The 27,175-nt window shown below is 45.8% G+C and overlaps 1 protein-coding gene across 1 annotated transcript in view; it reads right to left on the bottom strand.

Annotated features, from left to right (window-relative positions):
* LOC122398201 (Down syndrome cell adhesion molecule-like protein Dscam2) overlaps window positions 1-27,175 on the bottom strand; it is an 89,647-nt gene that overhangs the window by 11,895 nt on the left and 50,577 nt on the right. The window contains exons 2-6 of the mRNA XM_043397880.1: window positions 25,225-25,411; window positions 19,672-19,814; window positions 11,660-11,824; window positions 401-547; window positions 43-183 (exon numbers count right to left, since the gene is read on the bottom strand). Of these exons, the coding sequence (XP_043253815.1) occupies window positions 43-183; window positions 401-547; window positions 11,660-11,824; window positions 19,672-19,814; window positions 25,225-25,411 (783 nt within the window). The remainder of the gene's footprint in view (window positions 1-42; window positions 184-400; window positions 548-11,659; window positions 11,825-19,671; window positions 19,815-25,224; window positions 25,412-27,175) is intronic.

Genomic DNA, 27,175 nt, shown 5'->3' with positions numbered 1-27,175 from the left:
CGTTCCGGATTATACAGTAAACAATCTCCTAATTAAACCAACCGTTAACATCGCGGTACCAGGTAAATTGCGGGGGCGGGCTTCCTTGTGCGGAGCAAGTGAGGTGAACGTCCGAGCCGCTTTCAGCGGAGATGGCGATCTGCGATCTTTGCATCAGCTTTGGTGGCTTGGATCCGCTCGGCTCTGAAAGGTGAATGGAACCGTGAAAAGAGAAATATATACTGGGACGGTGTGCTTCGAAAACGGGCCACTTTGATCTTCGATGTATTAAACAGTAATCTAAGATCCACTACGCGTGATAGGGAAGATTATAGTTATTAATAACGTCGAGTAACTTTCTTGAATTTTGATCGTTTGGTATTATTTTATTCTAGACTTTTAAAAAACGGTGTCGACATGCCTGTGACTGTTAACGTTGCAGGTTCGCTTCTTCTCCTTTCGCTAGTCAACGCGTGAAGGGTTAAACACGAGTAGGTGGCCCTACCGTCTTCCGGTCTGGCGGCTCTAATGTGCAGGTCGCCCTGGGACGTAACTACGAATCTTCCGCCTGCAACGAAACGTAGATCGCTGTATCAGGTAAAAAATAATTCAGGAAACACCTAGCTGAATATTGCTCCGCCTTTCAATAAATCACGCTCTCGCGGGACAGACCGTACACTCCGTACGCGAACCGAAACCTATTAAATCGATTTTTCGATAAAAGCAACCCCGTGAGTCAGCCTTTATCCGAGAGCGTTCTCATATTTCGACGATATTCTAAGGACATATACCGGATCAGATCCATTCTTTCAAACGTAACTACCTCTCGTCGAAAGAGGCTTTGCCCCCGATGTTCCGGGGAATCGTCGAAGCCGCTCGAATCGAAAACAAAAGCTCCATAACGGATTTCGCCCGGTCCGGGAAAATATAGCGTTTTCACGGCGTCGCGATACCTCCAATATTTTCGCTTCGATTCCAATCCGCGGGAGCGAAAGGTTATGCAAAATCCTCGGCATCTGTCGATGAAATCCCGTCGAATCACCGACGGACATACCGTCAGGCGTGAAATTTTCAATTTACTCGAGCCAACGGGCAGACCACGAACCCGTGGATTCGCTGGACCAGCCACATCATCCGCTGGGAAGTTCTTTCGCATCGCGGAACGAACGTCAAGACCGCGGAACAGCGGACGTCATCGCCTGCCTCGAGATTTTTTCGAAACTTTGTCCAAAAGAATCTCTAACAATCTTTTTTCACCGACGAAATTATCAACGTCCACCGGAGCCATGGTATAAATTTTCCATCCCCCCGGGCGATATTTATTGCGCTCGGTTCGTGGCCGTTTCTTATTTCCTGGACACGGTGTTTTCTCTTTCCTCGATTCCGCGGTATCCAGCGATGCTCGCCGTAGACGCGTCCAAAGAAATAGGAAATAAGGCTGGCAGTCAGCTGGCTGGCCGCGGCCAGACGAGGGTGAGCGTTCCCGGATGCGAGCGCGGGCGTAGGGGTTGGCGGACGCCACGAAAGAAGCAATTTAATATCGCTCGACCCGCCGGAATAAAAATACGGAGATAAATAGCCTGTAACTTCGGTCGACGGCTCGGTTAACGTCTTCCTCGAGCACACGTACGATCCCACGCTTGTGCGAAACTTGTCGAAAAACACGATCTTGGCCAAATATTTCGTCGATATAAATAATTCCCTGTTGTATAACATTTATAAGTCGTTGAATAAATATATTTCTTTTGTAATAACTTCTAGAGAGTGTATTTCTTGTGTCCCTTCGTATACTATGGGTTTGTGCTATTGGAAAAACGATGAAATTCAGTACGAAATCTTTGGAGTATCTCCAGAGAATACTTAGATACTTCACACTGTCTGATTGCGGGATCTCTTGTCCAGAGAATTTCACTGGAGCAAAATAAATATATGATCCAGAAAAATTGCTGGAAGACTCTGTATCGTGGTCCTTGAAACGTACTATCAAGTAACTATTGCCTCGGCTCGAAAGAGAAACGGGAGACAATGTAAAAATGGCAACCACTCGCGATACGGGTCGTTGAATGCGCGTCTGTTTCTTTAAGCAGCGTGGAGAAACGCGATCTCGCGAAAGAAAGGGTCGAAGCGACGTTCGTCGGGGACAGAACCATAGTTTGGGTGAATGGGTCCATTACGAAGGTGCTTTATGCGTTTGAGGCGAGGTCGTATCCGATGTCGGGTGAATTTCGCACCCTCGAGAGCACCGTCGTCGTCGTCGTCGCGTGTCCTGGACGGGAGGACGAAGAGAAAAGGGTGGCCCCGGGTTTATCGATTCTTTTCCAAGTTTTTCTTCTTCTTCGCCGGGGTCGCGAGCGCGCGGTGCTCGCGTCAAACGGCTCTCGCCAGCTTTGTCGTCTTTCTTGCCGGCCGTCTGTCCCGCGGAAGACACATTTTCATTATCCCGAGCGAGACTTCTGCCGCGTCACGACGCCGTCTCCGACACTCGAGAAACATCGAGACACGCGATCCATTCAGCACTTTTGCGGTCGCGGACCCGGCTCTTTGAGACGGTGATTAAGAGGGTCTTCGATTTCTTCCCTTTTCTTACAGCTTCTCTGAAAATATGTTTTCCGCGACAACGAATACCTTCCCCGTCGTTCGATGCAGCGCCTTCAACGAATACGAATTCTTGGCGAACTTGTTATTTCTATCGGGGGGCCAGGAAAATATTTTGCTGGAAACTGAGAAACGATTTTCGACGTTTGCACCACGCCTGAACATTTTTTAGGAAGACTCTAAGCAGAAGTGATTCCAGTTTCCTAGGTCTGACCAGAAACGGTCTTCTTCTACTAGTTATCCGCGGGACGTCTTTGTCACATTTATCTGGCTAAGGTTAACGCTATTTTATTTGTCCGGCTCAGGTGGTATCTATTCTACTTATCTGTCCGCAGAACGTCCTTATAGCATTTTTCATTTGGTCAACAAAGATAGCCTCTATCTCATTCGTCTGACCAACCGTGAACCTGTTTCACTTGTCCGGGCAGATTCGCTGTATTTCACTTTTTATTCTAACACGGTTTCAACCTCTAATGGAAATTATTCTGCATCGTAACGTACTCTAAATTACACTCTTTCGTTACTTTTTAAATGCTTTAATGAAAAGTTGATCTCCATTTACCAATTAAGCAAAATAATTCAGTTGAGATCGAGAATCCACTTAAGGGTTAAAATAGAATATTTCTAAAAGCAATAGCTCTCATTGAGAGACTTCCAGAACGAGAAAATCACGACTACCAATTTTTCCCAACAATTTGCAACCCGTCGAGCCCCTCGAAAGGAACATATATGTTTCTCAGAGGTGTCGAATCAGGCCTGAGAACACACGTCTCGTTTCCCCGGGTGCACGACACCCGCAATTGTCGCAACTGCATCGCGGACACGATCTGGCCGCAATGCACCGAAGCTACGAGAGTCCTTTCAGACGTCGAAAGTCTATCGTTCCATCGATTCCCCCTGGGGAGGAGGGGTTTGAAACAGGGGGCTGGGGTTCCGTAGATTGAAGACTGTGCGCGGTCGGGGAGGCGACGTGTAAACGACAGAAGGCTGCCGTGCGTCGTGGCTCGATATGCCCCCGTTGAAGGCCTCTGTTCCTCGGTCAGGATAGCAGCCGACGATAACCGTTCGTGCACGATGACGAAGAGGACCGGGCCACAGCGGCGTCCACGACGTGCAGGTGTTTCCATGCGACGTGTACGGGGCACAATGTTACCCGCCTAGTTACGAAACAAACGTATCACACCCCGACACGACGTGATGTTCTCCATGATATCCTGCCACCCGCAGACCTCCGGCCTTCTATACCTGTATACAGAACGGCGTACCTGTTACGTGCACCCGACCGGCATAAATATGTATGGGACATGAATGCCTGAGCGTGTACAGGACGATCCGAACCGGGGAGTTAGCGCACGTACCTGCCCGCCCCGGATGCGAGAGGGAATCGTAACGCGAACGACCCCTCGACGCTTTTCCCCACCCCTTCCCTTTTATGGACGCCGCGGCCGGAAATGTATCGCGTAACCTTGTTCCGCTCGTATAAATAGATAGGCCCGCAACAAGCTTTTTACCCTCGAGGACCACCCAAAGTACCTTCGTTCCCATTTACGGTGAACCTTCGCTACTCGTTAGGTGAACTGGGTCCTCAGATTCGTAGAAGTATGTTTAGGAAGAAGCAATCCAGGAATATATACGAATACATGATCGAGCACTTGCGAGAAAAGTGAAAGTTGAGCGTAGATCTCTGCTGGCGAGTGTGGGAAGTGTCACGAGTCTCTGCGATCTAGTACTCTTAATCTTTTAATTTCTTATCATTTTCAGAGTATTTTGCTAAGAGATTTGCCTCTCGTTAGCTGATGAAGTTTAATTCCATCATTACTTTCAAAGGAAAACTTGGTCATGAAGTCCTGCGAAAATTTGTATCCGTCTCGTTCTCGTCAACGCCCGTTGAAACTTTTGTCGCTGCTTCTCTCGTCCTCTGCTCCAAAAATTCTCATCGTCGACGTTTGATTCGCTTTTATACGAAAGCCAGAGGGGCAAATGGATACTTTCGCGAGCGAACGAACCGTTCGATTGAAATACGTGCTCCGGAGAATCTGTCGCGAACGTGCGTCCGTCGGGCGTTCGAAGATTTTACAAAGTAGGGTGGAAGCTTTTACGTAAACGCGCCCCGTCTCAGTTACCCAGGGTTCCACTTTCTTTGTTAAGACCCCTTTCGTCCGATCTGATCCGAAATGCAGGTCTCAGCTATGCACGAGCTGGAATATATTCGTCTCCGTTTCTTTCGACATAATTGCCAGACTTTTTGCTCGCCGTATAATAGAAAATAAAACCCAACAAAGTCTACAAGAATTTCCTTCTCTTTTAATCTGAATTAAGCCCCAAGAATTACTGATGGTTTCCAAAGGATTGATAATTATTTTTACAGTCCTGGAATATATATTTTAGTATAACAATGGCAAGTATTAGATATAACTACGGCCCGTATGGGAACTTTAATGCTAGAAGTTCCAGAGTAATTTTAACGAGTTCAGACTACCAGAACTTCACTACCAAAATTACGAGTTCGAAGTTTCCGAGTTCAAGAGTTTAACTAGTCCCTTAACAAGTGCCCATTTTGGGTGCCAATCTCAATCTCAAAGTCAGTCGTAATACCCAAAGTAACCTAAGAGTACAATGTTCTTCGAAGGTCCAAGTAACTGTAGGACATTTGCGTTTTTTAAGTAAAAATAAACTATTACGTTTATGGAGAATCGTCCAAATATGTATCTATAATTCTGACGTATACCCTGTCAACTTTCGAAGCAAGTCTCGCTCGCGCGTTTGTAAATCGAAGGTTGGAGCGTCTGAAAGTTTCAGCATCGTCTACTGAACGTCTTCATTGACCGGAGTAGGCTGAATCATTCAGAAGTTTATCTTCTGTCAGTCCGGTAATTGGTACTCCTTCGCGAGGGAGCGAGTAATGTTGACATCTCATTCCCTGGTTAAAACTAGCTCCTGGTGTCCTGGGCACAGTCGTCTCGCCTGAAAATCCCTCTTCTGTGCCCGGCGGATGACGTCCTCCGACAGCAGCGAGCTCATACGAGTGTCTGCACACATTTGCAAAGCGACTTGGCCCCTCCTCCCACCTCATCCCGACCTCTTGTTCCCATCCTCATTTTCCGTTCCCTTTGCACCTCGTGTTATGATTACAGTTTTATCCCTTTTTCTTCCTTTTTTATACCGTCGACATGGCTCAAAGTTGTTTCTTCTCTTCAATTTCTACGTCAGCGTTTAACGGGAAGAGATACTTTTCCCGCGCGATCTCCTTCCGCGCGAGTGTTTACCGCTTTCTTTATTTAACGTCGTTCCACGGTAAATATTAGAAACGGCGAAACGATGCCCGCGACTGAAGCTCTTTCGCTTTCCAAAGATATACATCGGTGCCGTTTCAAAGAGGAGAGAGTTATTCGTTATTTTTCCCCTGCACAGCCAAGTGTAACCGCGTTTGAGACCAACGCTGTAATAACGCGGATAGAAAAATATTTCGCTAGAAACTGAGAAATATCGGATCGATCGAACTTAGTTGGTCATTTTTCACGAAGACTCCGAGCAGAAGTGATTCCAGTTTCCTAGGTCTGACCAGAAACGGTCTTCTTCTACTAGTTATCCGCGGGACGTCTTTGTCACATTTATCTGGCTAAGGTTAACGCTATTTTATTTGCCTGACACCGGTGGAATCTATTCTACTTATCTGCCCGTGGAACGTCCTCACCACATTTATCATTTGCTCAACAAAGATAGCCTCTATTTCATTCGTCCGACCAACCATGAACCTGTTTCACTCGTCCAAACAGATTCGCTGTATTCCACTTGTTATTCTAACACGGTTTCAACCCTTAATGGCGATTATTCTGCATCGTAACATACTCTAAATTCCGCTCTCTTAGCAAGGAATGAATTACAAACAATTGCTGTAGGTGTTTCGCGCGAAATTTGAAGGTACCTTTAACGGTATCGTGTATGCTCTAAGCAAAATTAGCTATGTATTTTTCCCTCCGGCTTTTTCTCGATCATTCGAGATGTTTCAAAATTCTTGTACCACCACGGCCGGGGGAAGATCGTCGTGTTCTTCCATTTAATTCCCGCTCGCTGTTGCAGCGCGTGGAAGTGGCTTTATACTTTTAATAATGGCCCGCTCCGGCACCCCTACCCCGCCCGTCCCCGCGCCGGAAATAGGTGCTCGACCCTTTTTCCGGTTTTTCAGCCAACGGAACACGCACGTGCATGCAGTCATTCAGGAGTTTCAGTCGCGAATGCGTTCAGCCCCGTTGCGAGCCGCTGAAGCATTCCTCTCCGGCTTTATGCCTTTGTACAATCCCTCGTCTGTTTTTCATCGTCGCTGCCGTCGACGACGACGACGAGGCGCACGGGCCCCGTCCTCGTCCCGGAGCCCGACGGTCGTTAAGTTCGAATCGGGATAATTGACAAAGCTGGGGGAGCTTCGCGTCCTCGATCTGTCGGCTTTCGCGAGTTTTCTTTTCCGTTTCGCCGGCGTTCCTTCAACTCTTTTCCCGTCGACAGACTCGCTGGATGCTTTTCAGACACCCCCGAGCACCCCTCCAAAGAGAATCAAAGTTAGTCGTCTGGTAATAAAACGCAAAGTTCGAGTTTTCGCGAGCTGAAGCGCCGATACGAGGAATGTTTCAATATAGCGGGGGTATTCGTTGAAAGAACGGAACATGCACGGTACTTTCGCGACGAGAATGTTCTTCTTTGGGGAAGAAACGTACGGACGGCGATATTTTATGCAAAACGGTTACCGTTCGAATCGACGCAGTAGAGTAGACGTTGCGAGAGTCAGACACTGGTCTGACTAATGGTACGGCTCTACTACTGCTACACTGCGGAACAGTACTCCACGTTGCTCACGACTTTATTTGCATAATTGCGTTATGGATTCTTTATCTGCGAAGAATTCGTGGTCTTCGCTATATAGCGTGTACTAAAAGAATGAAGAAATTAAAAACAATTCTCTAAATATCTCCTCACGAATTATCGTTAGTAAACAGAATAGTGGAAGGAGTTTATAACAGTATATATTCGGCGTTTTAATACGTTTTAAACGTTCGCAAAGGTAAAAAAATTAGCAAAGAGTGTCAATATTTTTCCAACGTAAATTCAATCGTTTCCCGGCTACTGTTTTCCGTGCGCAATAATCGCGATTAAATCGTAATTTAAACGTTCTGGCTCACGGTAGCGGGAGACAATTTAATTTCGATTAAAAAAAGCTCCCGGTCCGCGCGCGTATTCGCCGACGGTCTGAGAGAAGTTTAAACGTTTATTCCCGACGCGTGGAACTTTTTCATCGACGGGCCCCGCGTAAACAATCCCCGAAACAGTCTCGGGGAAAAAAAGAGTAGACCGGTCTTCAAACTTCATTTTCTATGGCGCGAGACTTTCGTCGGTGCCTTTCCATAAACAGCCCTCGAAGCACCCTCGAGGGAAACATGCCGCCACCCTCACCCGCGGCCGGGTTTATTCGCCGATTCCAGGCGCGCTTACGAATTAAAACCTCGGACAAAAATTCGATTATTCGACTGGCCGCGCCTTGCGTTAAACAAATAGTTTCAGTATTAAAAAAAAACACTCATTTGTTCGTCGAGCAACGAATATTGCGTTATATATGAGGGCTAAAATTATAATAGAAAAGGTATGAATTTGTTATATTTTAATAAAAATTCCCGTGTCGATACAAAGGTCTGTTCTAAATTGTTAGACGTTTTCAATAAAAGCAACCGAGTTGGTATCATCTTTCGATGCGCGTCGGAGGAACTTCGAGTCGGTGGATGTTCGTGAATTGAGAGATAGTAGGAATATCGAATCGCCAATATGGAATACCGGCGCCCCTCGGCGCAAGGAACGCGACATCTGCTGGATACGTTCCTTTTCCGGTTCCGTAAGAAATCGGCCGCCAGTCCCGCAGGAGTCGCGACAATAACGTGGAAGTCGAAGGGCACAGAGAGACACCGGAGCCAGCAGAGCGGCAGGAACGTAGGTCGCGCCACTCGAGCGTTTTAATATCGGGAAATGGCGAAAACAAACATGGAAACGCTAGAAGAAATATGGAAATCCCGGGGCAACACGAGGGAATATTCAGAGGCGGGCATCGTCATGGACACGACGACGAGATAGTAATATACGGTCGTACACGATACGAGGGCTCCCAACTGCAAACACCGGATCGCTGGTTACGGGCTGAGGTTGCGCGGATCCACTTCCTGCGCGACAAAAACCGGGAAAAAGAGAAAGACAGAGAGGGCGGGGAGGGATTTATTATACGGAACGAGGGTGTACTCGTCGCAAAATAATTTCGGAGTTGCCCGAACTATGCGAAAGTAGTAGTAAGTGCGCGGTAATTAAATTTTCCTTGGACGACGTGGATTTTCAAGACTTTTCCCCCAGACTGCAGGAAACATTTCTGTCGCCCTTATTCCCGAATAAAAGGGATTAAACAGACCTCGTTCTGCATCTCCCAGGGAACTTGCTCTACTTGTATAAGAAACGTTATCACCTTACTTCTTTGAGTATGAAAGATTCTTTATTCTGCCTTTATTCTGCCTTCGGCGAAATTGAAACATTTCAAATCGTTCCAAAAAAATTATTTTCATTTACGGGGATCAATTACAATCATTTTTGGTGAATATATATACCCCCGAAATTTTACGCACTTTCGAGAAAAAAATTCTTTACTTCATTATTATTCTATAGTCTGACCATGGACAGTCCCATTCTACTCGAAGTGGTTACTGTGTAGATTTGAGAGGTTGACTGGTGCGTCTGATCGGTCAATCTCCTTTCTATAAACTCGAGATTATTTATTATTGCAAAGCAAGATACAAACAATTGTCGAGTAAAACAATTTTGAACAATCTTCTGCCGTTAAAATTTCAAATACAATCATCTTTCCCATTTCGTCCCTAATTTCTTTCTCCACAGCCCTTTGTCATTTCTCCGTTTCTCTTTGTTCGTTCCAGCGTCGATCTCCTAAGCCGAGGAACGACGATCGAACGTCATCGAGAAACCCTCCTCTTCCCTCGAGGGTGGTTCTCCGTATCGGAACGAATGTTTTCGTGCTTTCTTTCGGCTCCGGTTCTATCGTATTTAGTATTTTGCGGCACGGAGAAGCGATTTATCACCGTGTCCCAACAGATAAATTCGCGAAGCTGGTAGAACCAGTACCGCGGACTCGTCGAAAGATTCTTATTTACTTTCGCCGCTGCTTTTTCCGTTACCCCATTTTTGCGAGGTCCTCCACCAGCGAAGGAAACGCGGTTTCTCATTTATTTCCAGGCTGTTCGGTAATAATTTAAGGACAAAGAAAGGCGACTTCGCTCTCGTGACTGCAAGAATTCGTTATAATATATACGAATAATAAATAAAAAGAATCTACATCCGTTGCTCGTTGAATAAAACTGAAAACTTCAGCTGTGGGACAAAATATTTCCCAACGATTGGATGAAAATTTAATTGTTCGATATAGTGGCCGTCGTTAATAAAGAGCTGTACGTTAGTTATTTATTTTTCGAATAAAATTTCGCCAGTCTTGGATGTACAGCGATCCCCGGGGAAGGTTAAAATTTAACTATTCATTTTTTTTTTACAACTTCCACGATTCATACCCGTGTCACAGAGGAGCGAATTTTCGTGATATTTTTCGCGAGACCTCATTTTCTCGGGCAACGACACGAAATAAGAAATCTCTGACGCGGCATCCGGATAAACCAGGGGGAAGTAATCTAATTATCGACGCCGGCAGCAGCTCATTCACCATCCAGATGCACGCGTATTGTGCCATCAATATTGCATTTTCCGCGTGCGCGTGACTTGTTTACGATTATCATTGTAACATAATGCATCCCCGTGTCGAGCAAATACGGGCCACTCCGGCAAGATTATAAATGATGCTCGCGATGCCAGCATTCACGGCGTTCGCTGAATTTCCGTTCGCGTTCTTGATGAGAATTTACGTAATTGTTGCGCGAAGGAGAAGAAAATTAATACGCGACTACTGCCTGGACTAATAAATGAACCAAGTTCCGCGTTCCCGGTGCCCGGGAAATATCATTTTCCACGATTCCTATCGTCTCGATATCAAATTCCACGCTAACCACCGAATTGCAACAAAAGAGAAATAAGAAATCCTAACGTGAATTTCCGCAGTTTGCACGTGCTCTAAAGAATACTTATTTTACGGGTCTGCTGATTCCTGTACAACGGGACGGGAATAAAAAATACTAAACGCGTTATAGAAGTTACCGAAAAGCCGCGAAGTTTTTTGATGTATGTATATTAAACGCCGTCGCGATATTAAAATTTTAATATCAGAACCGCGCTCCAGTTTTCCAGCAGTTAAAGTCAACTATTCCTCGGGCGCAAAAAGATGGCGCTTCAAAGGGGTTTATTTCTCAGGTGTAGCTCGAGAGTACTTGGTCGCGCGCTTTATGAAATACTTTGTAGAATGCCACGCTTAAGGGGTGTTCCAATAATTTCGCTCTGTATATTTACAAACGCGATACGAGAACGCCGGGGAACGTTTTACACAGACGAATGTAAATATCGTTACTTCAGCGTGCCGTATTAAAACCCTACAATGGTATACAATTATTGTTGTCACGCACGGTTTAACACTCTGCAAACGAAATTATTGTTTCTAAAAGAAATTACGTAACAATACTTTGACGTATTTAAATAATGGGACGCGAATTGAAAGGCGAATTTTAATGAAAATAACCTTCGACGTGAAATAAATTACTCGGGCGTCTATTAGGGTAGTCACAGGGTGAAACGTAAGTTTAAACTTCGTTTCTATAGTTCCATTGTAAATATTTAATTACAGAAGAATTTAATTTTATTCAACGCGTTGGAAAGCGTTGTTTGTCCAGGTGTCGGTTCGACGCTTTCGCTGGGGGAGGAGAATTCTCTATATTGGGACGAGTGGTTCTAGCAGATCGATTCTTTCTTCGGGCCGACTATAGCCGATATTCACAGCCCCCGCGTATTTCCTCTATTCCGCTCGTATTACGGTGAGTTTTCTCTCATTTTATTCGCCATCGGTAGCTGAACAAGAACACGCGTCTCACTGGCAAACTATTTCCATGCTTACCGGTGTCCGTGCTTCCAGGTAAAAGAATGGCGTCGTCGCGGAACCAGGATGTGACTGTCAGATGTTCTTTGACGTCTTCCAGGGCCGTGCAAGATAAAACAGCGTTGCATCCCTCCATCACGGGGGATCTATTCACCCACACGTCGTAGCCGGGCACCGTCAGCACTGAAATCCGAAAAGAAAATCTCGGTTAGACTCGAACTTCAGAACAACCAGCCCTGCCGGAGCATAATAACGCCAGTTCCGTCATGCGGTACGCTGAAGGGGCTCTGTCTTGTTTGAAGTTTTACAATTTTAAACGAACCCTGGCGGCCGTCGAATTGTCGGTTTAGCCTTTGGAACCCACAGTCACTCTCGATTTGCGACCTTATCGTCGATAGGAATCGGTCGTAACTTTAAAACGATATATTGGGGGGTGTAAATAAACAGTATATTTAACAATATCTTTAAAATTAAGGTAAATGCAAGCAATTTGCGTCAATCATTGGCAAACGATTATCAATCAAAGGAGAACGTTTCTGGAAGTAAATTTAGACATTACGAAAATTTATTCTCATCCGTGTAGTTTGATTTTTCTTGAACCAGACCGTCGTAGGTGGGTCCACGATACAATTTACCATCGTTACTCGCCGATTCTCGAACGGCGTGGAATTGCGACGGAATTCAGACGATCGCGGCGGGGCGGGGAACGGGGACTGAGAATTGATTAATCTTCCCAGGGATCCATAAATCACCTCCGTAAGGAAAAACGCCGTCGTTGGAGCTCGCCCGGCGACGAGTATTTGTTTAACGATAAAATCGAATCGCGGCGACAGAGAACGGGACGGGCAGTCGCTCCGCCGCGTTGCGTTTGCATAAAATTCCCTCTTCCGGCCGGGAGATTTTTCAGGGATCCCGACGTTGTTTACCAACACCTTCGGGGGGCGGGCTGGCCGATGCAGAAGTTATAAATCACCGCGCCGCGACGTGACATCCGTTCCCCCGATTCCGACGCGGGAAATTCTCACGGGGTAAAAATCGACGGGACGATGCCACGACGTTCTACCGATCGTTACGCCCGCGATTCCAGAGTAAATCGAGAATGTAATGGCTCGAAGTTTCTACTTAGTTTCGGAATCCGTCCAAAGAATCGCGATCGAGATTATAGCGGCTGTTTCACACCACGAGGAACTCGATTTGTTACGTGCGCTATAATTTCCTTCGCGCACGTTCGAATCGTTAATCGTATTGGGATTATACTTGGCGTGTTTATTACCGAAACTATCAAGAAGCTTTCAGAATACATTTCTAACATCGTGAGTTAGCGGCTCGAAAGTTACTACGTTTATAGAACTCTCTTAGATATTTTTAGCTTTATTATTTATTCGAATCAGAGATGCGGGTTGAAGTAAATTGCAAAGGTTACCGGGATCACGTGTGAAAATAGTTTAGAAGGCTCTGGTATATAGCATATAGGGTGTTCTCGGTTTTAGTAGTACTTTCGGAATCTTGACTGACTCTCGTAACACTTTCAATATATTTGCTCGGGCATAAAATCTTTTATTATTCTTCGCGACGACGGCGCCTTCGAATCGATACGTTTTTCGTACTATTATCGATGTACGCAGATCAGATTCACTGATTCTACCTGTCCGTTACTATCGTTAGTATAATTTCTTCGTAGAACCAACGTACGATTCGCTTGGAACCACAGAACGCGCGCCTATACGATGTCTATTTGCGGTTGTTGTTCCTTTTATTGCCACGTCGTAGATTCACTTGGTCTTCGAGGGAAAGAAAGGTAGACGTTCGTCGAGATAAATTCTCCGACGGAGATAAGATTAGCGCCGCATCCGGAAATTCATTTTCAGCTCGAGCAGTTCCGTCGCTGCTCCATTTATTCCCAGATCTGACAGGTAGGTACGGTATTGCTCTTAATAGCACTGTCAAGTCGGTCGTCACGCCGTTACGCCGTCTCATTTCGCAGACACAATTTAAATATTACACGTAACGCTCTCAAGGCATTCCTTTCCTGCTCCCGACGTCCTAACGTTCGCGATAAACCACTATTCCACGGTCCTCACAGACCGTTACAAACGATACTTAATAAATACTTTCCATAAATAAATACTTTCGCGACTGATAATAAAATGAGATCGCGCTTCCTAAAATGGAGTGTTTTTACGTAAGGCATAAGGCAAAGAATAAAGTATGAATGTTCGAAAAGAAAGAATCGAGGTGAGATAAATATTAAGGATATGCAGGGAACATTAAACACGATCGAAATTTCAATAATCCCCGTGAGTCTCGGACAATATCCTAAACTCCGGATCCGTATCGCGACGAAACTGTATTCCCCGACCTTCGACCGAAGCTCGAAGAAACCAGTCCACAGAATCGTTGATAAGATCGAAAGAAGTGGCTCGTTACCACTCTGTTTCGCGTCTGTAGCCGTTTCTCCGACCACCCCTCCCGCCCCAGCAACTCGACGGGCGGAACGCGGAACTTTCGACTTGGCTTTCCAAACGTCTCCACTCCGCTTTTCTAAAGTCTCGGACCGGAGTCGTCGCTTGGTCGACGACTCCCGACGCTCTTCTCTCGAGGTTCTTCCAGGGCTGGGACGCGGTGTTGCCTGACGGATGGAAACGGAGAGATGGCAAGGTAGGGGCGGGGGACCGTGGAAAAGGCACCGTTCATTAAAATGTGTTCCAGCCGGCGGTAATTACGCGTTTAATTATTTAAACGAGTGACCCGGCATTCACCAAGATTTCATCCTCCCCCGTCATCCCCTACCCACTCCCTCCATCTTTTTTTTCCTCCACCGACCGAGTCCGATTCGCCCTCCGTGACTGTGTTCTCCCTTTTGCGTCTCGGTTTCCCCTCTCTGTCCCACCGGTTACCAACGTTCCTTCGTTTCTTACTTCTGTCTTTCCCAATTCTCCTCTTTATCCCGCAATCTTCTTTCCTCCACCGTAACCCTTTCTGTTTGGTCTCTTTCACGGCGTCTCTTTTCACCCCCCACCGATATCTCGTGCTCGCCATCTTCATCTAATCGTCTGCGTCTCTCGCTCGTACCTTTCCCCCATCGTCGTGCTCGCAATTTCGTTTCCTTTTTTCGTTTCCGGGAGCCGTCCCCTTTCAGCCCGACGCTCTTTCAACGGGCAACGGTCGTGTCTCCGTTCCTCGTCGCGTCTCTGTCGCATTCGTCGCCGGGCACTTGAGGACGTCCGGGGCTAACGCACCCTCTGTGCCCGTGTGTATCTCTATGCTAGCCAGATCCACCAGATACCCTGAATGAGACAGTTAATTGGTCGTGAGGATAGGGAGCCCGCGTATCTATTCATCGGCCCGTTTGCATTTCCAGTCACGGCCGCGTTGCTTATCCGCGCGTTAATTGTCGCTGTTTGAAAGATACCCGGGGCCTGATAACGCGAGCAACACTCTTGTTCTTATTTTTCCGCCCTCTCGTGATCATTCTCCGTTGAGGTTCCCTTCATCAACAACGAGGATTCTCATGTATCTTCAGAATTATTCCTCATCCCTGTCATGGGCGTGTTTTGGTAACCTCGTTTATTCCTATGAAGGGTTTTCTCGAGAAGGAGAAAGGAGCATCTTGTCCTGAGTCGAGCACTTGTGAGAGAGTCAAGAGCGCAGCCCTCTGGCGGCGATCGCTGGTGGCATCTGATGAAGCAATGGAAAATATCGCGGCGTAGTTGCACCCCTTTTGCTGAGTTTTGCGGGACACGTAAGGGAACACTCGATTACGCGCGGCGTAAATTTCTCTGATTCCTGCGCTTTCGAGCTTCGGTGGACTCTCTGATGGACGGTACCGGGTCTAAAAGGAGAGGCTCGAGACCCGTCGTCGGGCCGGACAAGGCTGAAAAGCAACGAGGAATTTATCTGAAATGACATCGGCTCGACCCTCGTCTCCGCCAAAGAACTTATTCCCAACGCGAAAGAGGAAGGGAGTTCCGAGAGTGAGAGTGGTATTGTCTAAAAGGGGAACTCCGCACCCCTTTTCCCGGGCACCTTTCCCGTAACGGGCTGCCAGCTTCGCCGAGATGCCGAGGGACTCTGGGAATATTCATTGAGCCGTGGCACTTTCGATGATGATCTCTGACAGAAACCTTTTGGAATGTCGCCGAGAACAGTCTCGATTTCATTGTTTTTCAGAGTTCGGTAATTAATTAACTCTTACCCCGTCCCTGGTGGCAATTTCCTGGAATCCAGCGGGGTAATTAAACTTGATAATAAACGCGATGTTTATACGCCGTTTGTAACCCTTCCGGGAATCGAAGAGATTTGTAATTAATTGCCGTTGTTATGGAATCGAAAGTGGCTGGCTCTGGATTGCACGACAGGCGTTTATGTACTTAAACTTCGTCCGGCGGATTTAGGAGCTATCGTATCAGCTTCGCCCGATCACGGGTGGCCAATTTATGCACGTGTTGTAAACGCGTTTCGAAGTCGATTAAAATTAAGTCGATGAGAATTAAATCAAATGGCTCTTTGTGGTCTGAAATGATTTAAAAATTTCGTTCAGGATATTTACAAGAAATAGCAAACTGGATGGGCCCCTAAGTGGCATGATCTCGTCACGGGGGATCGAACCGATCTAGCCCGGAGGAATCGACGGAATCACGGGGAAATAGACGCCGACGGATACGCTGTGTCGAAGAAACTTAATCCCGACGATGGCTGCGGATCCACGGAAATGTCGTTGGCCGCTTGGCTGGAGATCTGCGCATATTGGCTTCATTTGCACGTTTCGTTTCGCCCGGGCCCTCCCCTGCGTCACCGGAATTTTATCATCGCCCTCCGTGCATCTCCCACCGCCGTACCTGAGCGTCGGGACGCGCTCCCAACGTCGTAGCTCTGCTTCCTAATTTTTCAAGTCGACTTGGCACGTCGAAACCACCGCAAAACTCATTCAGGATCTCCGTTTCGTACCCGGAGATCCTCTTCTCGACCTTCGAACGACGTTGTCCAAAATAACAGGCCATCGAACTTCGTTTCCCACGAAATATAAATCCCAATTTGGACAGAAGGAAGCCGTAAATAATTTCGAAACCGTTCAACGAATGTAAGTATGTTAAGAAGCATTTCTCGCAAAATACGACTTCGAATTTGTTTGGAACGTACTGCGGGGGAATTTCCGCCATGGGGGAAAGAATGTACCCGACGAGCGTAACTCGAGGAAGTCTGGAAAGACCACAGAGGACTCGATCGATTGGTCCTTGCTTCTTTCGTTGCACGAAAGTTCTTAAGTCGGGGCCCCCGGTCGTCGGCGACAGAAATTCTTCGTCTGGTTTTCGCCGAGTCATCCCGGGGACGTTGTCGCGGAAAGTTTCCCGGACGAGGGAAGCCAATTTAAGCCGAAAAGAGGAATTCGAAAGTCGAATTTAACCGCGACGCTCGTGTCCATACGCGTTCTTCTTCGCGAAAGAACTTGATCGCGGCGCGGAGGGTCCTCGAGCCTTGCATCCAAGATGGCCGACTTCAATTTATCCTCCTCCGTGTCCTTTTCATCTTCAGCTGCATCATTCTTTCATAAAATATGTAGTATTTATAATAGCAAACTGGTCTTGCTTCCAAAAAAAATAATCGTACTTCCACTATAAAACAGCAAACTGCAAATTGGTCCTCGAGTTCCCGGGTGCGGCTATAAAATCGCGATAATTATCGAGCTCGCTTAATCGACTGTTTCTCTCTTCCAAATCTTCCGTACATCTCCCGAGAAGCCCCCATAAACATTTAAGAAGTCCGTAATGGAGCGTTTAACAGCCGCGTAATAAACGTTGTTCCATCTTCTCCGGCGCAATAAACATTCCCGAAGCGCAACGAGCGCCAGGAAAGAATCGCCGGATGTCCATTGGAGGATCGAGGCGAACGCGGCCCGAACTTAAATGGAAGGATTCCGAATTCCCTTTTAATTTCGGTTTCCCTCTGTGCAGCCCGTTATCCACGGAAGACCCCCGGCAGCTTTGTATGCGCCGGCGGCGTCGGTCGGCTTAAAATCGGCCATTTAAATGGTGGCTCACGTAAACCCGCCGCCCGGGCGAAGTTTTGTCTCGTCGCGACGCTGCGTTTCGCGTCCTCCTCTTTGCGCCGTCTGCCTCGAATCGAACTTCCTCCGATACAATTTAAGGGCTTTCAACGCCGTTCCACCCGTCCGGTATTTACTCGTGGAACGTCTCGCGGACTGTTACAACGCTTCCGGCATAATGGGATCCCCGGGAACTTTTAACCACGCGCCCAGTCACGTTCCCCGGCCCACCTTTCGTCTTTAATTGACGTTTATTGTACGAACCCAGCACGCTCCTCCCTATCGATGGATAAATAAATCTCATCCCTTTCGTTCTGGCTCGATTGCAATGGACGAGTTATGGCGCGAAAGGTGTTATTAACTGCATACTGTATCAGAAAAATCGACTGGATTCTTGTACAATATAAATTATTGTTCGAAGTGTAGCAGTGTAGAACAGTGCTTTGTTACACAGAGTATAGTCTGCAGTGTGTAATTTGGTCATAGGGAAAGGTATGTGGCTGGACGAGTAGTAGAGATCAGTGCTTGATCAGACCAGTAGTGAGGTAGACAGTAGTAAACGATTGTAAATCTATTCGTTTGCAATTTAATTCAATCTTCATTACACGATCGAAATCTTTAACATCTGAAAAGCAGACGAGTTAGAAAGAATCGAGTACCCCGTTGGCTGAGTAGTAGAGAGTCAAGTAATTGGAACATGAACAGGCGTAACCGTGCCAGTAACGCGAATCGAGTAACGCGTCGTGTAATCAGGCAAGTGGTACAGGAAAGCACATGATCAGCCGAGTTGCACAGTCCACGGTTCAGAAAAAAGTAGTAAGTCGGATAAGAATTCCACGAGGCTTGTTAATTTTTGACGGTTCAGCGACGCGAGACGATTTTTTTCTCGTGCTATAAACGCGCATAACTCTCGAAACGTACAAACTGCTATAATCAAGGTAATCAGCGCTACGGTACCTAATGGCATAATCAGATTTCACGAGGAAGAATTTAATCCTATAATTTGAATCGCGTTGCCTTTGCTTCGTGTTAATGAAGCATTGATATACCGAACGGAAATATACTCCTTTTTCGTTATTCGCCATTAAAATTGTCATCTACGACGCACTAAAAAACACGAAGTTTATTCCATGAAACTTACGCAAACAAAAGTTTCGAAACAACCCATGGAACTTTTATTACGAGGGTCCTGAAATATCCGTTTTGCAAGAGCAGTTAAAAAAGAAGGTTCTGAAAGCTTTTTTCCATAAAAGAGACATGAGAAAGAATTAAACAAAATTTAGAGCAAATGGTCCGCCGAATCTCAAGGTAAACGGATAAAGGATTTCTGTCGTTCACGGATCACGGGAAATGTTTATCAGTGACCGCTGTCCGTCGCGTTCGTACCAGAATCGAAAAAGTAATTACTTTGTTAATATGGCGTGTCGTCGCGGGGGTGCAGCAGTCCGTGCTTGTGACACGGATATTTCCCTCCCAATGTCGACGGAGATTGAGAAAAAGAAATCATAGTAATTAACGAGTGCCGTGCTGGGACACGATAATGAGTCTCGCGTCTGTATGCATCCGGATACGTGACGACCGGGCAAACCGTACCGCTTTTCCGACGTAATATTTTGCACTGTTTCTTTTATGTTGCTAACGCGTCGCAACGACCTCGCTAAAAAAAGCTCGATAAAACGCGCCGCGCTACCCACAGAGGTTTCTTTAATTATTTGTCCGCGTTAGGGTCTCGTTCGTTAGCGTTCGACGCGACCAAATACTGCTTAGCGTGGTCGTTAACGATGGGAACGATTATATAGTTGTAATTTCGAATTGCGTTGTTGAAATGTACAAAATATATATTTGGTGCTTTGATAAATTAATGGAGTATTTCACTTGGTATTGCATACACTCCGGTGTGTATAATCTGTATAAAAATTTGTGTATTCTCTCGGATGATTACGTTGCATTTGGGGGAAATTTTCGATATGCTGTATTTCAGACTTACCAGCACGAAGAGTGACCTCGCGAGAAAGAACCGTTCCCACGGAGCTGGTGGCGCGGCATCTGTACCTCGCGTTGTGGACTTCGGCGCGAAAATCTTGCTCGAGGAAGGGCGGAAAATAGAGGGTGCCATTCCCAAGTAATTGTCTGAAAACAACAGAAGAGTATGGCGTTGGTGGTCGACCGTATTGCGTGCATTCTCATTTTCTTTGCATTATTATTCGGGACGTGAAAACTTAATGAACGCCTTTCCGGATCTGCGAGCATGGGATAATGTATTTAAAAAAAAATCCCGCGTATTAAGTTACTTGGTAGCGAATAAGAAAATAGAGTCGTCGACTTTGAGCAGCTGTATAGACTAGAATGCAAGAATCGAGACTGTGAAGTATTTTATATTAATTTCTTCGGGTTAAGAACCTTTGTTGTGTACTCACAGTGTCTCACAGAATTCCGAAACAATTATTTATAGTTCGAATCTGTCCGCAAATTATGCATCGTGGTATCAATCTTTAAACACGCCTGAAATAGCAGTGTAAAATTCATGCTCCGGCGTCACGACGAACCGACTAAAAATATCGTCGCGGAGTATCGACTGCTCGAGAGGCGGGACTTTCCAGAATCGCGTTCGATTATCCGCGAAGCCGCAACGTTTACGCTACGAGTAAAGCGATTCGTGCTTCGTATCGCATCTGGGTGAATCGTTTTCTCTCCTTATATTACACCGCGTGGCTCGTCGATGCAATCGCATTCCCCATTCTTGTCCCGTGCTCGAGGAACGAGTCAATCGATTCAGACAAATTTATCTTGCGCGAGACGCGGTGTAATTCCTGAGAGAAGGGGCTTTAAGCATCGAGCTGTTTACGTAACCAAGATGGCGGTGCAAACACGTATGTAATTACCGGAATAATTACGGACTGTTGTTTCCCTGGAAATTACAATACGGACCCCCCTACGATTCGAACGTTCGTATTCACAGTTTTTAAATATTTCAGCATTTCAGTGCCAGACTCGTAATTATTATTTATCAGTAATTTACGTTGAATTTTATTTATGTAACTATATACATATACTCCTTGATCGAAAGAAAATTTTGAACCATTTTAAACTACGTAGAATGGCTTATACAGGGTCCTAAGAAATCGAACAAGTAGTGAGAGTCAGTATATGATCAGCCAAGCGTTGAAAGGCACTGTTGTGCAGAAGTCAGAGACTTCAATCTATCAATTTTCAAATTGTTGCTGCAGTAGTATAATCAAAATTTGATCCTCCTATTTAAAATCCATTTCGAGGCTGGCTCGTGTTTAATTAACAATCGCCTGCGGCTCGGAATATTACGAAATATGAACGATCTTCCGCACTTTTAACGTTTCGTTTCGCGCGACACTGCCCGGTCCCCGAGGGAAAGTCTATTTATCCGTTTCCCTCGATTTTACTATCAATTAGCGAATACCGGCCCGGGCGCCGGATATTCCGTGGAGTGACGTTCACAAACAGCGTTGTAGAACGCATTAACCGTTAATGTAAATCATTCTCACGGCAAACATCGAGCGCCGCGTTTAATCCGCGGGGCATATTTATTGCACGCGCGGAGGGAGGGTAACGTCCGCGTGACACGTTGTCGATAATCGAAACCGAAAATTCCATTATTCCACGCGCCCGGGATTAAACTTATTCTCCTCTGTTCCCGTTTCAAAACAAAATTCGTCGCGATTTTTCTTTTCGCGGGATCACGTGTATCTGTACGCACAGGATGAACGGTCATCTCTTGCCAGGAAATTAAACGCAAAAGCCTGGAAAAATTGAAAACTCTCCGCCTCGATAAACGTCGGAAGCGTTTGGAGTCTTAGAGAAAATTTAATTACGACGAAGCATGATTGTAGCATCTTAGACGGTCCGGGAATATTTTATTTGGTCAGGTTAGAGCGTTGAGGTTTCCAGTGCAAGGGGAAATAATTTCTGGAGTATTTTGAACAGGGAGCAGTCTTAACGCGTGGTTGTCGAATCTATTTTGCAAAATTTCTTATTTGTACGCGGCGTGTTATCGGTAACGGGCAGTGCACGGTTGTCGCGCAGGGTTTTTCAGCGTGTCAGGCGTCATCAACAGATTTCCACTCGGTTCCCGCGTATTCGGTTCATCCGGCCGCAAACGCTGGCGTCCCATTTCGCGCGGCTCGTGAACGCGTGCGTTAACCAACTCTCGGTCATACATCATCCGCCTGAAGTCTGGCTGGCCACTGTAAAATGTAATAATCCTCCGACGTGGATGAAATGGGTGGCCTCCTGGGTAGCCTGAACGCGACGAAGGCGAATTCGGGAGACGACGCACGGTAACCGATTTTGCCGGAAAGCAGACCAAAATATGAAGGTGTTTCTTTATTTGTACGAGAATTAATATTCTAAGGTTTGGCAGGAATGTAGCAATAATTTATTAAAAATAGCGATGTCCTCCAACAAACGCAAACAGAAAGCAAAGAAGAACATCCAAACAGACGTTTTGAAATAAATTTTCCAATAAAAAATCGTAGCTCGTCTCCAACTTCCACGAAGTGAATGAAAAATAATGACACCGAACCCAATAATAAAAATAATCCTCCTCGACTTATTCCTTATCACTCGTTCAACGTTCCTCCAGTTCTCCCTGCTTTACATTCGCAGTATCTTTTTCATTCCTTTGTGCGCGATTAATCCATCATTCTTCAGCCCCTCTTCCCTCTTCCATTCAGCGATTTCCGGTCCCCGACCCACCTCATTGTCCCCTTTCACCCTTTTACACTACCCTTTGTCCGTCCGTGTTCCGCATCCCTCCTTTCATTTGCATTTATTTCTCCAGCCATCAGCATCGCGGTTCCTTTTGCTCGCAACGCGCATCGAACCGGTTTTCAGCCACCCCCCGCCGCGGTGTTCGTCGCCCCCTTGATCGGCCCTCGAAGGGCTCCCGCGCGTCTTCGATCGATCGACGTATGGGATTAACTAGCAGCCAATTTCGCGAGATGCAAACGAAGACCGGGCGATGGCTGAATGGCCGTGGCCGCGGATCGAACGTCAAAGAGAGCTGTTTGCCGGATGAAGAGCGCAAAAGGGGGTTGCTGTAACGTCGGCGGTTGCTTCCTCGGGTTCGCCAACTTCTTTGCGGCTTCGAACTCCTCCGGCATCGACGTCTACGCGAAGAATAGGGGCCCCGGCGTTTCGTACCGGCTCCGAGGGATCCAATCTTCCTCGCGGTTGATGACTAGGAACCCCCCCAGGAGATGGATTCGCGGCTAGAAGTACCGTTTTCAGAAACTCCTCGCCGGTGATTGAATCGCGCGTCGACGCCGTAAAAGCAGCTGCATCCCGGCAAAAAGGGTCCTCGGAGATGTTCGAACCCGTACCAGCTACGTACGTGTTGGGATAACAATTTTTACGATGCTTCTTTGGCCGGAAGCTTCAAACGTGGCGAGTTTACGTTTGGAAACGTTGTCCGTAATGGTGGAATTCGTCGAAACAAGAGGTGGATGTGTCTTTCGGCCACGCGAGAAGATTTCTGTGGATGGTGTCTGAAAGTTTCTCGAAGCAAATCAGAAGTTTCCTTTTCGAGAAAAATATCGGAAATTTTTGTCTTCCCGCCGGGAGGCGATTACGTGAATCGAAGGAACCGGGGGGGGAGTTTACGCTTTCCCGCGGGATGTCCGACCGCGGACAAACTTACGGGACGGCCATTGGATAAGGAACATTTCAATTACCGGGAGGAAATGGTTTCCCCAGGTGCCACGGTCACGATATTGCCGAGCGTACAGCTTCATATTTCCAATAATACGAATCTTCCACGATCTCCGGGACTTTGCTCGCAGCATCCCTGGGATGGACGCGGGAAGGCTTCCTGTGTTTCGCGATCGGAACCGTCCGTTTATCGCCCACGTTTTTTAAAATTTACCTTCGACTTTTCTTTTATAATCGAATCGTTTTCGAGCAAAGACGAACAAATGATTTTGGGCAATTTTTGTACGCAGTATAGGCACGTTTCAGAGAGATATAACGTCAAAAAAGGATCATGATATTAAAATAAGCAACCTGTTTCTGATTTCTGTTTGAAATTTTGTGAATTAGCGTCGACGATGGTTGGCGAAATCGAATTTATGGTCCCCGCGGACAAAACATCGCGTGAACGAGCGACGCAAGAAGGCGTACCCTGTAATTGCGTTTTCCGGGGCAGGGCGAAATTAATTAGTTGAACGAAGTTGGCCGATAATTACGGGAACGGCGCGATACCAGTACCGATTTTTCCGCGGGACAATGTAAGTCCGATCGCGGGTAGCACGTTAGAAACTCCCGGGCAATTTACAACGGCTTCGAAAGTTCTAAATCCCGGGACACGCTAATCCGCTTTACCCCTTTTCTATCGTACACTCTTGCGAGTAACGGACGCGAATTTTCTGGCTGAAAAAGCGGATCTTACAAAGGCCGCTCGATAACTGAAACGGGAATTACGGGAAGCCGCGTCGGGACGAAACCCGTCGCTTTCGGATCTTTTCTCGCCAACGATTTCATGTCAAAATGTCCTCCCGCGGGAGCGACGTTGTTACGAAAAAGTAATCGCTGCCGAAATGACAAACTGTTTTTTTTCCCCCTTCACCCGGAATTGAAAATGAAACGAAATTATATTTCGGATTTTACGTTGATATTATCAAATATTGTGTCAGTCTCCTTTCGGTGAACAATGTGGAACGCTTGAAATATTTGGTCTTTGTTCTGGTATTGGCTGCACTAGTTCGCTAATCATGATTTTCTACATCGTGTTTTGCAATTTTAATATTTTCAAATATCTAGATAAGTGTGATAGAAATATATTACATTGCTTAATAAGTAATTAAAGTGTTTTTTTTGTTGGGCAAAGCTTGTAGGAATGAATAGTACTCAGTTCCAAGTAGTAAGGGTCAGTGCTCGATCAGACAAATACAGAAATAGTAGAATTTACTGTTAGTGATCCGTCCACGAACAAATATTATAGAAATATACACTACGAAACAAGTAGTAGGGGTACGTGATATCTCAGACAAAAATTAGACCATATATAAAAAATCAAGTAGTAAAGATCAATGATGGATCAGCCAAACAGTGTAAGAATTTACTCCACCAGAGAACTTGTCGTTAGGAATTGGTCCCGAAAACTGTCAAAAGAAGGTACAGCTAAGCAAGTAGTAGAAGTGGTTGCATGGTCGGACCAATCGCGTTCAGGGAAGTGGTGCAAGTCAGTATTTGATCGGGCGACCGTTGTAGAAAAGTATGCAGAAGAGGTGTATGTTTGCACAGACAAAACACGTAGTATAGTCGGTGTATGATCGGACACCTGTTGTAGAAACATATTCATACAGCATGGCTGTGCAGGAGTTTTTATTAACGAATATACGAGCGTAGTTTGCGTCGATGTTCGCAGAAATTGTTACAAAAACATGGACTCTTGTTGTTTCTATGAATAAATCTGTTTCCTTGGGTTTTTGAAAATTCGTTTGCTCTACGGAAATCGGTGTCGTTTTTGGGGCTAATCTTCCTGCATACGACAGTTATGTTAATTACTTACCGTAGTCCGGGAACTGCGGTGACTGATCTCTGATCCGGACTAGTTATCCAGGTGACGTGCGGCGTTGGACTCCCATGGGCAGAGCAGCTTAGCTGGGAGCCCGTGGTATTGGAAAAGACCAGAGTGCTCGGTGGCTCGAGAACAAAAACCGGCCCTTGCTGGCCAACCACAAGTTCCAAAATACACGCTGAAAAATTAAGAAAAGTTTCCCGATTAATCTCACCATGAAAATTGTAACCTTTGCAAAACAGTTCTCTAATTTAAATGCAGCTTTTCGAAGAAACACTCTCGGATACGTATCAATAATATCGAGTCGAATCTATTATGTATTTCGAGCGAAACATCCCCCCTGGTTTTCTTTAAAGTAGGCCAGGATGTCTTGTTAAAAAAATAGTCCAGAAATAACGAGCTCCAAAATTTCTAGCGCTTGTATACTTCTTTATATTCATTGTTACTATCGAATCTAAAATAATGGTCGTCAAACTCCGTAACATTCCCATTGAATTTCTATTATAGTCTCGTGTTATTTAATGTATCGTTGCCTGCTTGTGCAAAGATTTATTTTCGATCGTGGACGATCAATAACGGCGCGAGTATAGCCGAACGACGTCTTTTCGTCGTATTTTCGGCCGGCAACAATAGCGTTCGGGATTAGTTTCCAAACGGAGGAGTCGCGACAAACGATTGGACAATGAGCGCTTTGATACGGCTATGGGTATCATGCGTCCGGAGAGAACGATAGAGGCGGGTGCAATGGGGGTGGAAAGTGCCACACAGTCCAGTGCACGCGCACTACAACAATAATTCAGAAACCGGAGAAATCAATTCCGGTAAGCCGAATTCGACCTACATTCCACATCGATTTGACACTACGGCCAGCCTGAGATTAAACGGCCTGGGAACGAACGACCGCGTCACCGGCCCGCTGAAATATTTAATTCGAAATCCGGGGATTAAAAAGCGCTCTCGAGAGTGACCCTCGATTTATAGGGAAATCATTCCAGGCTTCGTTCCCGTGAACGGTTATACGCTCTCCTATATATTTTTTTTCCCCCCGTTACGTTTCTGTCCAGTGTTTTTATATCCGTCGGACTCGCTGTTGTGTTATCTTTAAAGAATTTTTTATTTCACTTTTTCGACCCCCTAGAACGGGAATGGAAATAAGCTTGCTCCTTGAAACGTTCGAACGTATTAACTCTCTCGTTTGTTTCGTTCGGAGAAACTGTTCGATAAAGTTATTTTTTTCAAAAGAATTTTTTAACACTCGACCTTTTTTTTAATAGAATCGAAGTTTAACGTTGGTCGTTCATTTTTTCATGCTCTTTGGGACGAGGTGATGGGGCACGTTGTCTGGGTTTAACCGATCGTTAAGTAAGTAATATTCTAGAAAAGATGTTGTACGACCACATGGTTTTCATACTACAGAGTTTTGATTTACAAACGTAGAAATATGCTGCAGACCGTCGACTACTAACCGAGGTTCGTGGGTCGGGATATTATACGGTCGCCGAGCTCGAATGTTTAAGTTCAGAGAAGCATCTACGTTATTCGTTTAAAATCTAGTTTAAACTTTAGAATTGTATGCGAAATTATCTGGGCGAGTTTGGCAAACGATACTAAATTGTAAAGGTTATTTTTCGCCGTTGTCTTATTCCCTTTGAATTGTTCCCTTAAATATTTAAACATACTAGTTTCAATTTATTTGATATATTCCAACTAGAGTTTCGGTCCGAGAAATTATTGTAAAAACATTGAAATCTGGATTAAATTTTAGGATTTGTCCTTGTAACGTTCACTTTGCATAGTCTTTTGAGTCAACAGCTCAACAGTCTCTTTTAATATTTTAGTTCAGAAATGTAAGTTTAAAGAAGCGTCTATGTTTTTCGTCTAGTCTGGCAATCGATGTTCGATCGTAACGTTCGTTTTAAACGGTCGATTATTTTCGCGGCGT

The sequence above is a fragment of the Colletes gigas genome, unplaced genomic scaffold, assembly GCF_013123115.1.
Source record: "Colletes gigas isolate AHSC1104 unplaced genomic scaffold, ASM1312311v1 Colletes_gigas_Sc00011, whole genome shotgun sequence".
Classification (NCBI taxonomy): Eukaryota; Metazoa; Arthropoda; class Insecta; order Hymenoptera; family Colletidae; genus Colletes; species Colletes gigas.
Note: the sequence above shows the minus strand (reverse complement) of the source record. Positions and strands in the feature narration are given on the sequence as shown.